Raw genomic sequence first — 15,865 nt, 5'->3', positions numbered from 1 at the left:
AAGTAAGTCAGAAAGAGAAAAACAAGTTTCATATGATACCACTTACATGTGGGATCTACAATATGGAACAAATGAACCTATCTACTAGATAGAGACCTCTGTAAGAAAACTGAAGATACCGAGGGAACATTTCATGCACAGATGGGCTCAATAAAGTGCGAAAATGGCAAGGACCCGACAGGAGCAGAGAGATGAAGAAGATGTGGCAAGGATACACAGAAGAACCGTCCAGAAAAGCTCTTAATGTCCCGGATAGCCACAATGGTGGGATCACTCACCTAGCGCCAGATGTCCTGGAGTGTCAAGTCAAGAGGGCCTTAGTTAGGAAGCATTGCTACAAAGAAAGATAGTGGAGGTGGTTCAGCTGGATGAGTGAAGTAGTTCAGCTGGATGCAGCTGAGCTACTTCAAATCCTAAAAGATGATGCTGTGAAAGTGCTGCACTCAATATGCCAGCAAATTTGGAAAACTCAGCAGAGGCCACAGGACTAGAAAAGATCAGTTTTCATTCCAATCCCAAAGAAAGGCAATGCCAAAGAATGTTCAAATTACCATACAATTGCACTCTTTTCACGTGCTAGATTATGCTCAAAATTCTCCAAGCCAGGCTTCAGCCAACAAAGGTGTGGTGTTTTTTTGCCAAAAAAGTCCATCTCGTCAAAGCTATGGTTTTTCCAGTAGTCGTGTATGAATGTGAGAGTTGGACCATAAAGAAAGCTGAGCACCAAAGAACTGATGCTTTTGAACTGTGGTGTTAGAGAAGACTCTTGAGAGTCCCTTGGACTGCAAAGAGATCCAACCAGTCCATCCTAAAGGAAATCAGTCCTCAATATTCATTGGAAGGACTGATGCTGAAGCTGAAACTCCAATACTTTGATCACCTGATGTGAAGAACTGACTCATTTGAAAAGACCCTGATGCTGGGAAAGACTGAAGGCAGGAGGAGAAGGGAACGACAGAGGATGAGATGATTGGATGGCATCACCAACTCTATGAACGTGGGTTTGGATGGACTCCGGGAGTTGGTGATGGACAGGGAGGCCTGGCGTGCTACGGTTCATGGGGTCACAAAGAGTCAGACACGACTGAGCGACTGAACTGAACTGACTGAGGTTTCAGCAGTTCGTGAACCAAGAACTTCCAGATGTACAAGCTGGTTGTAGAAAAGGCAGAAGAACCAGAGATCAAATTGCCAACATCCGCTGGATCATAGAAAAATCATGGGAATTCAAAAAAAAAGACTCTACTTCTGCTTCACTGACTATGCTAAAGCCTTTGACTGTGTGGATCACAACAAACTGCGGAGTATTCTTAAAGAGATGGGAATACCAGGCCACCTGACCTCCTCCTAAGAAACCTGCATGCAGGACAAAAAGCAACAGCTAGAACTGGACTTGGGACAACGGACTGGTTCCAAATCGGGAAAAGAGTACGTCAAGGCTGTATATTGTCACCCTGCTTATTTAACTTATATGCAGAGTACATCATGAGAAATGCCGGACTGGATGACTCACAAGCCTGAATTAAAATTGCCGGGAGAAATATCAACAACCTCAGATATGCAGATGGCACCACCCTTATGGCAGAAAGTGAAGACGAACTAAAGAACTTCTTGATGAAAGTAAAAGAGGAGAGTGAAAAAGCTGGCTTAAAATTCAACACTCAGAAAAACAAAGATCATGGCATCCAGTTCCATCACGTCATGGCAAATAGATGGGGAAAAAGTGGAAATAGTGTCACATCATTTTCTTAGGCTTCAAAATCACTGCAGCCTGTAACTGCAGTCACAAAATTAAAAGACGCTTGCTCTTTGGAAGAAAAGTTATGACAAACCTAGACAGTGTAATAAAAAGTCAGAGACATTACTTGCCAACAAAAGTCCATATAGTCAAAGCTATGGTTTTTCCAGCAATCACAAATGGATGTGAAAGTTGAACCATAAAGAAGCTTGAGCACTGAAGAATTGATGCTTTTGAATTATGGTGCTAGAGAAGACTCTTGAGAGTCCTTGGACAGCAAGGATATCAAACCAGTCAATCCTAAAGGAAATCAACCCAGAATATTCATGAGAAGGACAGCTGCTAAAGCTCCAATACTTTGGTCATCTGATGCAAAGAACCAACTCATTAAAAAAAGACCCTGATGCCAGGAAAGACTGGGGGCAAGAGGAGAAAGGGGTGACAGAGGATAAGATGGTTGGATGGCATCACTGACTAGACGGACATGAGTTTGAGCAAACTCAGGGAGATAGTGAAGGAAAGGGAAGCCTGGTGTGCGTCCGTTCATGGGATCACAAAGAGTGAGACACAACTCAGCAAGTGAACAACAACAACAGAACAAACACAGACTCACAGACGTAAGACTGTGCTTGTGAGCAGGAGGCGGGAGAGGGGTGTGCTGGGAGGTGGGCACTGGCAGGTGAAAACTATAGGGTTTAGAATGGATGAACAACGAGGTCCTAAGGTGTGGTACGGTGATACACTGTACTATATCTCAGTAATACACTGTCATACATTGTAATGGAAAAGAACATAAAAAGAATGTAATTACATATAACTGAGTCGCTTTGCTGTATATCAGAGACTGGCACGACACTGTAAATCAATGATACATATGTATACAGGCTGCCTTGATAAAATATCAGCAAATGGAATTAAGCAGTGCATAAAATAATTGTGTACCATGAGCATATGGCTTTTTTCCAGGAATGCAATGTTGGTTCAATATTCAAAAGTCAATCAGTGTAATCCACCATTAACAGGCTAAAGGAAAAAAATCACATAATCATACCAAGGCAGAAAAAGTATTTTACAAAACTCAACACCCATTCATGATAAAAACTCTCAGAAAAAACAGGAATCCAAGGACTGAGTCAGCTTGGTAAAGAGCATCTGCAGAGAAGCTGACAGCTAACATCACACCTCAGCAGTGAGACGGAGCGCTCCCCCCGCGCCTCGGGGAACGGGAAGCACGCCTGCTCTCACTGCTCTAAGCTAATTACTGCATGGTGGACGTTTTAGCCACTGAAAGCAAGCAAGAGCCAGAAAATAAAAGGCATACAGGGGAACTTTCCTGGTGGCCCAGTGGTTAAGACTTCGCATTCCAGTGTAGGGGGTACAGGTTTTATCTCTGCTTAGGGAACTAGACCCCACATGTCTCATGGCCAAAAAAAAACAAACTTGAAATGGAAGCAATATTGTAATAAATTCAATGAAGACTTTAAAAAATTAAAACATAAAAGGCATACAGGTCAGAAAAAAAGAAATCATTCCTATTTACAAATGACACATCTATCTATATAGGAAATCCCAAGGAATCTCCAAAAAATCTCCTAGAATTAATAAGTGAGTTCAGAAATGTCAGGAATATAAGATCAAGTTACAAAACTCAGTTGTATTTCTTTATATGTTTGTGTGCTCAGTCACTCAGTCATGTCTGACTCTTTGCGACCCTAGGGACTGTAGCCCACCAGGCTCATCTGTCTATGGAAATTTCCAGGCAAGAATACTGAGTGGGTTGCCATTTCCTATTCGAGGGGATCTTCCCGACCCAGAGATCAAACCCTCCACTCTTGTGCCTCCTGCCTTGGCAGGACGATTCTTTACCCCTGTGCCACCTAGCAAACCCGTATTTCAGTATACTAGCGATGAAACTATATATAGACACCAAGATATAAGCTACAACACCATTTACAATCTAACAAACATATACAGGACTCGTATGCTGAAAACTATAAAATTCTGATTGAAGAAATCAAAGACAGTCTAAATAAAGGGAGAGATACTCCATGTCATGGATTGAAAGAGCCAGTACAGTAAAGATGCAATGCTCCCAAAATGAATAAAACGGGAGGGATCTATCTGGTTTAAAAGATTTATAGTATGGCTACAACACTGAGGCCTGCGTGACGCCAGCAGAGGGGCAGACACAGAGCTCACTGGGACAGAGATGGACCCACACGCGCATGCCCACTGGGTTGTCTGCAAAGGTGCAAGAGCAGTTCAATGGAGGAAATACAGCATTTCAACAAGTGTTGCTGGGGCAACTGGATGTCCAAAACCCAGAGAAAAGGAGGAAGAAGGGAGGGAGAGAGAAAGAAAGAAAAAGGGAAGGAGGGAGGGAGGGGGCAGGGGGGGAGCATACCTCAACCTAAACCTCACACTTTATACAAAAATTAACACAAGATGGATCACAGACTTACATGTAAAACAATAAAAATGTTAGAAAAAATATAGGAGAAAATATTTGATTTAGGACTAGGCAAAGAGTTATTAGATTTTATGCCAAAAGCGCAGTCCACAAAAGAAAAAACCACTAAACAGGACTTTATCCAAATTAAATAGGTATGTTCTTTCACAGGTCAAGTGAGGAGTATGAAAAGACAAGCTACTGACTCGAGAACATATTTGCAAACCATACATCTGACAAACAATTCATATCTAGAATATATATATAAACTGTACAGCAAAAGAACAATCCAGAACATGAGCTAAAGCTAGGAAGAGCTATTTCACTGAAGAAGACGCACAAACAGCAAATCAGCATGAGCAGATCTTAGCATTATCGGCCACGGGGAAACCCATGATGATACATGTCTGCATAGCCAGAATGGCTGAAGTTAAAAACACCAAATATCAGTAAGGAGACAGAGAAACTAGATTATTCATACACTGCTGGTGGATCCAAAAGAATACAGGTCTTTGAAAGATGTTAGTTTCCTAAAAAATTAAACATACAACCCAGAAATTGCACTCTTGAGCATTTAACCCAGAGAAATGAAAACTTTCATTTGCACAAAAACCTGCCCACAGGACTTCCCTGGTGGCTCAGTGGTAAAGAATCTGCCTGCCAATGCATGAGACACGAATTCAATCTCTGATCCAGGAAGATTCCAAGTAACTATTGAGCCTCTGCTCTCGAGCCCAGGAGCTGCAGCTACTGAGCCCACTCGCCACAGCCACGGAGCGCACTCTCCCAGCTCCTGAGGCCTGCACAGCCTGGAGCCCGTGCTCCAAACAAGAGAAGCTACCGCAACAAGAAACATAGGCACCGCAACTGGAGACTAGACCCCAACAAAGACCCAGCACAGCCAAAAATAAACAAATTTTTTTTTTTTTAAATCTGCCCACAAACGTGTAGAGCAGCTTTATTCATGATAAGCCCAAGCAGAGACAACACACACGCTCTTTAACAGGTGAGTATTGAACACTGAAGTCCACTCACACCTTGGGGACCACTCAGCAAAAAACAAGAAAAGTGAGGAAACTGCTGACATGCAACATTCCAGATGTGTCTCCAGAGAATTATGCCGAGGGAAAAATAACCAATACCCAAAATCACACAGGGTCTGGTTTCATCTACATAACATTCTTGAAAAGGCAGAATTATCGATGTGGCAAAAGGCAAGCGCTGACCAGGGATGAGGGCGAGAGAGAGGTGGGCGTGGCCCTCAGAGGGCAGCGGGACACCCTGCCGACGGGACACTGTCTCTGCCGCAGCAGGGTCACCGTCCTGTTCTGGGAGTCGCCTGTTTTGCAGGCTGTTGGCAAAGCATACATGGGCTCTCTCTGTATTAATTCTTACAACTCCATGTGAACCCACCTTACCACAAATAAAAAGTTTCATTTAAAAAGAGAGCCAGTTCCCACATGTCCCTGCAGATGCCTCACGGCCCTCCCATCCTCACCTTCAATCTTGGCCCCTTTAACCTGTGAATTCCGAGGCTCTGTTCCCACTAACTGCCCGTCTCCTGGGACTTCTTGGCGACAGCTGGTCTGGAATCACTTTGGAAACGCTGTGCTCGGCTTCCAGGACACGGCACACTGCGGGGGCTCCGGCTCCCCCCAGGCCCGCCTCGCGCTCTTCTCTGGCTCCTTCTCTCCTACTTGGCTTCTGCATGTTGGAAGTCTCCTGACAGCCAAAGGCTCACACAGCTCCATTTTTAGCCATCTTGCTTCTAGCTCCACACATTCACACTGGGCGATCGCATCCTGTCTTGTAATTTGAAACACTACCCATGGCTTCACACATGCACCCTCAGCCCTGCTGCCCCCCGAACTCCCTTCTCATACACTCAACTGCATACTCAGCACCTCCACTTGGATGAAACAGTGTGTTCAGCTTCCTAGGGACAAAGCAGAGTTCTCAGTGTCCACCACAACATTCTGCTAAACAAAATTCCGCAATCACCTTTCTCAGTAAAAGGCACCACCTTTCCTAATGGCTCAAGTCACAGCATCTTTGATCCCTCTTTCTTTCACATTAAGCATCACATTGAACCAATGAACAAGTTCGGTCTGCACTAACTTCAAAATGGAGCTTTCCACCTGCATATCTGAAGGCCCCTTCCTCAGATCTTCACAAAACTAGTGCAGTGATCAGATGCAAAACCACACGTGCTTAACCATAAACCCACATTATTTACCGCCTAGGGGCCCTCTGAACATAGTCACAGCCCGGGATGAAAATGTGGATAGGTCCTGTGACGATCAACGCAAGTAGAAAACACAGGCTGAACTCAGTAATTAAGCATCCCGTCCCAGCTGCCGTGCTTCTCACCGAGACCATCGTCCCTCCTCCGCGGGCCTGCACAGCTGGCTGCTTTCAGAGGGAAAGGACAGCGCAGCCCTCTCTGCCCACCACGCCTCGCTCTGTCCCTCCTTCCAGGGCCTCTGACCCCAGCGCTGCTGACGCAGAGGAGTGGGCGGGGGGCCTACTGTCCCAAGATAACCTTCCTCCCCAGCCTGGCAGGAACTCGCAGCTGACTCATCCCTCACAAGACACTTGTGTGGGCTCTTTCAGGACCCGTCTGACCACACTCCTCAGAACCCAGACGGCCATTTCTCCTCAAGACGGGGACCTGCCTGCGCCACCGCCAGCGCCTCAGCAGCCAGTCTCGTGAGGCGCCGGGCGGCCTGCCCTCCCCAGGCGGCACAGGTGCTTACCGCCCCCCAGCCCCAGCCCCCCACCCCTAGCCCCCCAGCCCAATGCGCAGGCCTGAGGTGCCGCCCCTCGAAGGCTCCATCAAGGAGCATTTGTCTGAGGCAACCACGAATGCCCCGTCCCTGGGCTGTGGGGAAAGAGCCTCTCCTGCCAGAGAATGCTCTTCAAATGTCCTCTCTGGGGACATTCCTGGCGGTGCAGTGGTTAGGACTCTGCGCTTCCACTGCCGAGGACCTGGGTTCAACTCCTGGTGCGGACAGAAGAGAACAAAGCCTGTCTGATCTCCAGCAACTGGCCCCGTAACCCCTCCGTGTGGAGCAGACTCAGCATTCTCAGCCACGGGCTCCGGGCACCAGGCTCATGGCCCACACCCTGCATGGCATGGTGGTGCCCTGCAGACTCCCCAGCACTGTCCTGCAGGCTCTGCATGTCTGGCTCCCAGACCCCACAGATCTTGCTTTCCCAGCGCCCCTGACCTGCCACCCCTGCCCCTCACCCTCCTGCTCCCTTCACTGAACTTGCTGTTACTGACTGGCATTACTTATCGAAAGCCTCCTGCCACCACTGTGCCTGTAGCGTCTGCTCCCAGTGTGCCCCCTGGAAATACATGTCAGGGGAGCCTCTGTGGCCCTTCCCGACCAGCGCCTCCCACCCACCTCTCCCCTGGGGGCACAGGCCCACCAGGCTGAGTCACCTGGGCAGTGGCCAAGTCCCACGGCTCATGCAGTGCCCCGCTCGGTGGGGCTGGCAGGGATGTGGCCATCTCCAGCTATTTTTAGGGTTTGTCTTTGTGGAAATTGTTCCTGGATTGGCTGCAGGGAGAGAATGGCCAAGCTCCTCATCACCGCCCTTGTCTCTGTTTCTCCCTTGATCAAACCAAGCCTGTCATCAGACACGACTCTGTCTCCAAGGAGGGCTCTGGCTCAGTGGACCTCGGGCCAGCTTTTCCATAACTCACCCTCTGCCACCTTCTTGCCCAGCCGGCACTTACCAAGCACTGCCAGATGTCCAGCCCTGAGACCCACCAAGTCTCCATGAACTCTAAGACGAGTCACAGAGCAGAGGACTCCAGCCTGTCCCTCCCATCCTTGTTCATGCCAGAAGCACGTGGCTACTCCAGAGGCTGGCGGCCCGAGCCCCGCCCCAGGGCACAAGCGACAGGCTTGCACTCCACAAGTCCCCTCCACAGCTCCCGGGCACAACACACCCTCCAGCTACCAAGACACAGCAATCCACCAGCCAGACCTTCCAGAACTCCTGTTTCAAATGCACTGTCTTCCTCCACCCCCTCTAACGTAACTGTTCTCGTGCCCACGATCACAGGACTCTAGAGCGTAGCTCTGTGGGGGTAGGGGGTCGTCACATAAAAAAAGACACCGAGAGCAACCCAGGAGTCCCCAAGAAGAGCCTCAGGTGGAGGGGAGGCAGGCATGAGACAGGTCATCAGGAAGCCCCAGAGGGCCTTATACCCAGCTTCTGTCCACAAGCACCAACCCCCAGACCACCCTACACTGCTGGGCTGGACTAGAGTCCTAACGACAGGGAAGACGGGGAGGGAGGGCAGGAGAGCAGGAGGGAGACTCAGAGGGAAGCAAACAAAGGTATACAACACAGTTCCCACCCCCAGGACCCTGGTTCCCACCCCCAGGATCCCCCAGACCCCACTTCCCACCCCCAGGACCCTGGCACAATCAGTGCATCCTCCCTGCACCTCGGCCCTGCTCCTCCCGTTCACGAGGCAGCAGAACGAGTTAACTAGCTTCTCCAAGCCTCATTCCCACGTCTGCACGCAGGGCTCTCGTCACCAGCAGTGGCAGGTCCACCTCCTCTGGAATTGTTTTTTCTAACCTTCACCACCCAGCCCTCACCTTCACTTTCAAAACAGAAGTTGCCTGGAGACTCCAGAACCCAGGTCAGTGGCCCTGCAGGGGAGCTGCCCGAAGGAGCCTGTGTTCCATCCTGGGGGGAGAAGGCAGCCAGAGGCTGGACAGAAGCCTCGCCCCAAGAGGGCCCAGGAGCTCCTGGACCAAGACTCGACTCACGTTGTAGAGGATGTCAGTCCAGCCCTCCATGGTGATGCACTGGAACACCGTCAGGATGGCGAACAGGATGTTGTCGAAGTTGGTGATGCCGAAGTTGGGGCCCGCCCAGTACTCCCGGCACTCAGTGTCGCCCTCGCACAGCCGCGCCGGGGCCTCCCTGCCGCACGGGAAGTCACCCACCGGATCTGCGTCTGCGAGGAGAAGAGCAGGCAGGGCTGCGCTGAGGAACCCCGAGCTCTGCACCCCGCTGGGACTGCGAGGCCCAGACCTCATCACGGGAGAAAGGGATCAGGCACCAAGGGAAACTGCCTCCTGCCACCGCTGCACCTGCCCTGTCTCCATCCTCAGCCCCAGCCTCAGACCCACCCTCTCAGGAACAGCTGGTCAACCTCCCCTTCCCCACAGAAACTGCCCATCACTATGTAAATATGTTGAGAACTCATTCACCTTAAAATCAAAAACAACCAACTCCTAACCTCCTACTCTTCCTATCGCCACCACCCCAACTGTCCCACAGCAAAACCTCCACCCAGACTTTCCCAACACGTAGGTCTGCCTGTCACTCTGGAGCCAGAACCAAGCTGGACGGAGCCCTGCAGCCCTGGTGCTCTTCAGGCAGGTTGACCAACACAGGCCCAGAGCATGGCTGGGCCTCAGGGCCCAGTTCTCCTGGCACTGGCCCCAGCAAAGGGGACACGCTCTTGCTGGCAGCCGGGAGCCACACCAAGAGATGCTAAAGAAATCACAGAAAGCCAGGGCTAACCTCTGGAATAAGGAGGCAAGCAGCTCATGCTAGTCCCTCCCTCCCAAACCTAAAGAAAAAACTATTCTTAAAAAATGATAACAACACATGGAAAAGCTCTCCTACCAGGATAGGGGAAATTTTAGGAATAGCTAGGATGGGAAGCAAATATTCCCAGATTTAGAAGGCAAAACTGATCACACAAGTTTATTCCTTTCTTCCAATTATCTTAATAAATGCTCATAAAGAAAACCGGAAAGTCATTGTTTGTCTATTTGTAGACAATTGTATTCTCTGTGAATAATGACAGTTTCATTTCCTCCTTTCACATTCTTCTTAGAGTTTTTGTTCTTTTTCTTGCCTCACATCACTGGCCACAACCACCAAGGCTAGATGGACCAGAGGTGACCGTGTGTGCCTTTATCTCTTTTTTCACTTCAAAGGAAAAGCTCTCAAGACTGATGACAAAGTATGATGTCTGAAGGGAATTTTAGGTAGTTTAAGGAAATTCCCCTTATTTCCAGTTTGATTAAGAGGGTTTTTAAAATTATGAATGATTTAAACTTTAATAAAACCTTTTCCTGCCTCTATTGAGATGATCATACAGGTTTTCTCCTTTAACGTGTTTGTAGCTCAAGACACAAACCTTTGTGTCACCCTTAACTCTTCACTTTCTCTTCCTCCACATACAATTGCCCAGAAAACCCAGATGGCCCAGCAGGCCACACTGCAAAACACACCCAGAACATGACAGAGTCTAAGAGCCAAGCAGGTTTCCCCGGGGCTCAGTGATAAGGAACGTGACGTGCCTGCCAGTGCGGGAGACTTGGGTTCCATCCCTGGTCTGGGAAGACCCCCTAAAGAAGGAAATGGCAACCCACTCCAGTATTCTTGCCTGGGAAATCCCATGGACAGAGGAGCCTGGCGGGCTACAGTTCTTGGGGTCACAAAGAGTCAGATACTACTTAGTGACTAAAACAATACCAACTGCCAAACAGCCTGGCCCCCGCCTCCATCCATCTCTCCTGGACTGAGATTTGACTCTCTGACTCTCCCCTGTTTGATCTGCCTCCCCAGAGCAGCCAGAACAATCAGAGGGTACCAGCGCTCACTCAAGGCCCCATTGTCCTCCCACTTTTCTAGGAATAAGATTCAGAGTCCTACCACGGCCTGAACCCACGTGAAGCCCCTCCACTCACTGCTTCTCACTCTCGCCCTTCACACTTACAAGTCCTTGTAACCAGAGCTTCTGGCAGGCTGCTGATGGGCCCCCTCTCACCACACTCAGGTCGCTGTCCAACTATCACCCTGACAGAGAGGCCTCCCCAGGCTACTGTCTGTGAAACAGGCCCCCAAATCATTCTATTTCAGATACCTTTCTTGTTTCCCTCCTAGAAGTTACTACAGTAACTTCTGTAACTACTTCGTGTGTTTGCCTTTATCACATTCTTGCCTGGGTCCACTTCCTTTGTCTAGCACCTAGAAGGCCCCCTCAGGGCCCAGAACAGTGAATCTCTCCAGGATGAATGAGTCTGTGGTCCTCCTCTGGGTCCGACAGGTACTTCAAGGCCTCACCTGTGCTGTTGGGGAAACAAGCCTTGTGGAATTTGCCCATGTAGAACTCGAGGCCAATGATGGCGAACATGAGGATGGCGAAAAAGAGAAGCAGCCCAATCTGCAGGAGCGGAACCATGGCCTTCATGATGGACTTGAGCACCACCTGCAAACCTGGGCAGAGCAGGTGAAGCAGGCAGGTCAGGCACACAGTGGGCAGAGCAGGGAGTGGACTGGGGTGTGGACAGAACAGCAAGAGCCTGGGTGGGCAGGGCTGAGTCCTGGGCCAAGTGTGGAGCAATGAGTGTTCATGAGGCCAAAGGACAGAGCTGGGCCCTCAAAGCGGGGGACAGAGAGGGAGTGGTGGGGAAGCGGAACAGAACAGTGAGTGCCTCCCTGGGTAGAGCTGAGCGTCCTTGAGGTGGGGGACAAAGCAGAGAGGTCTCATGGGGGAGTGGACTGAGCAGAGTCCCAGTTAGAGGGAGGGACGGTGTGCGGGGGTATCAGTAGGAAGTACTGACAAGCACTCTGAGTCTGTGGAGGGCTCAGGGTGGAGCAAAAGCGGAGAGTCCTGAGAGGAAAGAGGAGGAACTCCTGGGAGCTGAAAGCAGGGGATCCTGGGAGGGAGAGCAGGGGATCCTGGGAACTAAGAGCAGGGGATGCTGGGAATGAAGAACAGGGGATGCTGGAATGGATGAGCAGGGGATCATGGGAACTAAGTGCAGGGGATGCTGGGAATGAAAAATAAGGGTTCCTGACAGACCCACTCCCGAGGGAAAGGAAAACAGGGGGCCTACTCCTAAGGAGGGTTTTACCACTGACTGTAGGGCATGAGGCCAGGGGAACAATCCCACTTCCAGCCTTGAACTCGCTCCTGGGTACAGGCCTGAACTGCTTCCTGGCAGGGTCTTGGGGCAGTACAGGGAGCTGACCAGCAGTCTTCCTTGCAATGGGCTCAGGTGACACAGTTCCGGGCCTGCACCCAGGCCCCGAAGGAAATCCAAACTCCCACTGGCCTGGAGGAACATGGGCCCAGGCAGTCACCACTCTCAAGGCAACCTGGCCACCCTCTGCCCTCACGTGGCCTCTTAAGCCACCCAGTCCTGGAGCACGTCTTAACTGGGTCACAGGTCTTGACAGCCCTGCCTAGCCTGAGCCAGGACAGATGGCCCTCTGCAGCCTCTGAATGTGTTCCCTGCCCCACCACCTTGGTTCATCTCTCATCTGCCCTTTAACCCCAGGAAAGGAAGCAAAGAGCTGGAAATACCGCAAAGGGTGTGACAGGAGCAAAGCTTCCATGTAGGAAGCCAGGTTACCCTCTAGTCTTTCAAGGAAACAGGAGAGGATGGAGAAGGGCCGTTTCTGCCTTCTTCAAGCCTGGTTCCCTGGGGCTAAGGGTGGCAAGCTCAGAGTCACCAGAGGGTCCGGAGGTCAGGGCCTCACTGCAGCTGTGGCCAGGGTAGGGGACAAGGTCAGTGTCCAGGTAGGCTGGGCCTGATTGCTTTCGCCAGACTCACTTGGAATCCCAGACACCAGCTTCAGGGGCCTCAGCACACGCACAGCCCGCAGCGTTCGCAGGTCAAAGTCAGTGCCAGCTGTGGCGAGGATCCTGGCAGGAACAAAGACAAGCGGGTAGTAAGGGCTTCTGCACGGTGTTGAGAAGAGGGCACGCCCCTCCCGCCACCCACGTCCTCTCCTCCAAGAGCAGTGACATCTTCATGCCTGTGCCCCCCGCTGTCCAAGCACCAGCGTTCCAGGCAGGGGAGGCCAGGAACTGAGTTCAGACGTCCTCGCCGGGAATGCTAGGGATGGCTTTTACCAGCATGACCATCCTTCCGGGCATCACCCCTGAGAGAACATGTGGTCTCTGGCCCCTGGCCCGGCCTTGAATCTGACCTTGAAATGAGTCCTAGCCTGAACCATGTCCCCAAGCAACCCCAGCTGCACTCCAAGTTGCCTCATGAGCGATGGTGATATTGAGAGCAGAAGAATGAGCCTGAGGGACTTCTGAACAGATGCCACAGGACCCTTTCCCCACTTTACCACAGGAGAACACAGGAACAAAGAGTGGAGAAGGTGAACAGAGGGTTCAGAAAACCCCATTAGCATAAAAGCATACCCCCAGTGTCTCCCATCTTAAAACAAAACAGAACATTCCGTATCTGCCTCCGACCCCAGATAACTTCTCTGCTCCCTGCACTCCAAAACTCAGTCAAAGTGTCAGTCCTTGCTCTCCTACTGTTAACTCTTCAGCCTCTCTGCAGCTTTGACCAACTGCATTCTCACTCCCACCATTCCACTGTTTTGTCATGCCTTCTTGCCAATATCAACAGTCAAGTCTCCTATAAATGGTCTCTCCTCTTGCCCACTGGTCAGCTCTCTCGTTTTCTTCTTGACACCCTGGGAGTCCTTTTGTCAGCTCTGCCCCCTCTACCAGACTGAAAACTTTAACACATCAGGGCTCACCATTCAGAATCCACCCAATAGCTTTGAATACCACCGAAAGCTTATTACTCCCTAATTTATATCTTTAACTCAAATCTGGAACTCTGGGTTCATATGTCCATCCATTTGCCTTTTTCAACATTTCCACTTGGATAGCAAAAAAAGCATATCGCACATTAATAAAACTAAAGAATACTTTTTAAAACTTTAATGTAAATATTAAAGCATGTATTATTTTTAAATTAAGGGTTGTTACATGATGGCAACTAGAGAACTATTTATTCTTTCTCCCAACCTTGCTCCTCCCACAGTGTCCCCCCCTCTGTGAGCAGCACTAGTCACCTGTTACCTAAGCCAGAACCACGGCTTCCTACCTGACTCGTCTCTCTCTTACACTCCACATCCAATTCACTAACAATCCTGTTGACTCTACCTTTAAAAAGTCTTGGACTCTCAGTGAAAAAGCATTGTTGCCTGCACCTCTGCCCCCAACTCTAGAGACACAGCAGTAAGGAATAACATTTGAGATGCAGCTGGGGTAAAATAAGATGAAATGGTAGGGGGGGAAGAAAAGAAGGGCAACAGGAAAATCTATTCAAACCAAAATTCCATAGCACATGAGAAAATCCAATACTAAGAGGGATATTCAACTACTGGAAGATAGTAGTTAGAACTTTTGGAAAAAACAAATATTTATTTAAATAATATGAGTAATAATCATACTCTAAGCTGGAGACATAGTTGGAGAGTATTAATGGTTTAGGAAACAGTACTAAGGAATCACTCACAAACAACAGAAAGACAAAGAAAAAAATGGAAGAAATGAAATGATACGGAGGTTAGACCATATACCTAACACACATCACATGCGGGTTCCAGAAAAAGAGAATAGAGGGAACGTGGTGAAGAAGCAACATTTGAAGAGATAACAGATGAGAAATTTCCAGAATTAAAGACTTGAGACTTGATTTCTCAAATTTAAAGTGTATTAGGGGTACAATCTGATAAATAAAATACATCCAACTAGAAATGGTGTGAGTAACAACAGAATATCAAGCATAAAAAGAAAGTATTAAAGGGTACCAAAAAGAAAGATGAAGTACCTAGGGGAGAAAAATGATAGTTAAAAGGAGAGAAAACATCACCTCAGGAAAAAAGAGAGGGAGAGAAAATATGCTAGAAAACAATTAAGTAACACTTTCAAAAAGCAGCAGGAAAATAATTGACATCTTAGAAGCTTATATCTAGCTAAACTGTGAGAGAAGAGTGATGGCAAAATAAACATATTTTCATAGAAACAGTAAGTCATAGCTCCGGAGCCTCAGTAAAACAACGCAGGAACTGAACCCAAGGGAAAGCAGAGTATACAAGAACAATGGTAGGCCCAGAAAATAACTTTTAAGTAATTAATTACTCATTGATTTTTAAAATTATGGTGTCCAATTTTTCACTATTTTCTACACACAAAACTAACAACCTAGGCAACAAGAAAACCATTTACAGAAGGCGTTGTCCCACCTGTAGTTGCGTCAGAGCATGCCACAGAGGCTAAATCACTCTTCACCGCATTAGGCCGGAGCATGGCAAACATTTTCTGAAAAGGGCCAGTAGTAAATATTTAGACTTTGTGAGTCATAAGATCTCTGTTACAACCACTCAACTCTGCCATGTAGCATAAGAGATAACATGTAAATGAATGGACAAGACTGTGTTCCAATAAAGTTTTATTTATAAGCACAGGTTGCCAGGCAGCTGGGCTATAACTGTCTGTCCTCCATGTGAGACAAATGTGTGTCTGACTCTTTGCAACCCTATGAACTGTAGCCCACCAGGTTCCTCTGTCCATGGGATTTCCCACGCAAGAATAACTGGAATGGTTTGCCATTTCCTCCTCCAGGGGATCTTCCCAGCCTGGGGACTGAACCCATGTCTCCTTCTTGGCAGGTGGATTCTACCACTGAGCCCCCTGGGAGGTGCAGACTAATGTATAGCTATGAATCTATCTTTAAAATGTTAAGGGACTTTCCTGGCAGTCCAGTGGTTAAGACTTCAACTTCCAACACAGAGGGTGCAGGTTTGACCCCTGGTCAGGGAGTTAAGATCTTTGTGGCCAAAAAATCGAAACATAAAACAGAAGCCAT

At 48.9% G+C, this 15,865-nt stretch overlaps 1 protein-coding gene across 2 annotated transcripts in view; it reads right to left on the bottom strand.

Moving 5' to 3' along the window:
- CACNA1B (calcium voltage-gated channel subunit alpha1 B) overlaps positions 1 to 15,865 on the bottom strand; it is a 210,061-nt gene that overhangs the window by 154,688 nt on the left and 39,508 nt on the right. For both annotated transcript variants that reach the window (XM_055541721.1, XM_055541722.1), the window contains exons 4-6: positions 12,797 to 12,888; positions 11,301 to 11,453; positions 8,984 to 9,174 (exon numbers count right to left, since the gene is read on the bottom strand). In XM_055541721.1, the coding sequence (XP_055397696.1) occupies positions 8,984 to 9,174; positions 11,301 to 11,453; positions 12,797 to 12,888 (436 nt within the window). The remainder of the gene's footprint in view (positions 1 to 8,983; positions 9,175 to 11,300; positions 11,454 to 12,796; positions 12,889 to 15,865) is intronic.

Source organism: Bubalus kerabau, chromosome 11, assembly GCF_029407905.1.
Source record: "Bubalus kerabau isolate K-KA32 ecotype Philippines breed swamp buffalo chromosome 11, PCC_UOA_SB_1v2, whole genome shotgun sequence".
In the NCBI taxonomy this organism is placed as follows: domain Eukaryota; kingdom Metazoa; phylum Chordata; class Mammalia; order Artiodactyla; family Bovidae; genus Bubalus; species Bubalus kerabau.
Note: the sequence above shows the minus strand (reverse complement) of the source record. Positions and strands in the feature narration are given on the sequence as shown.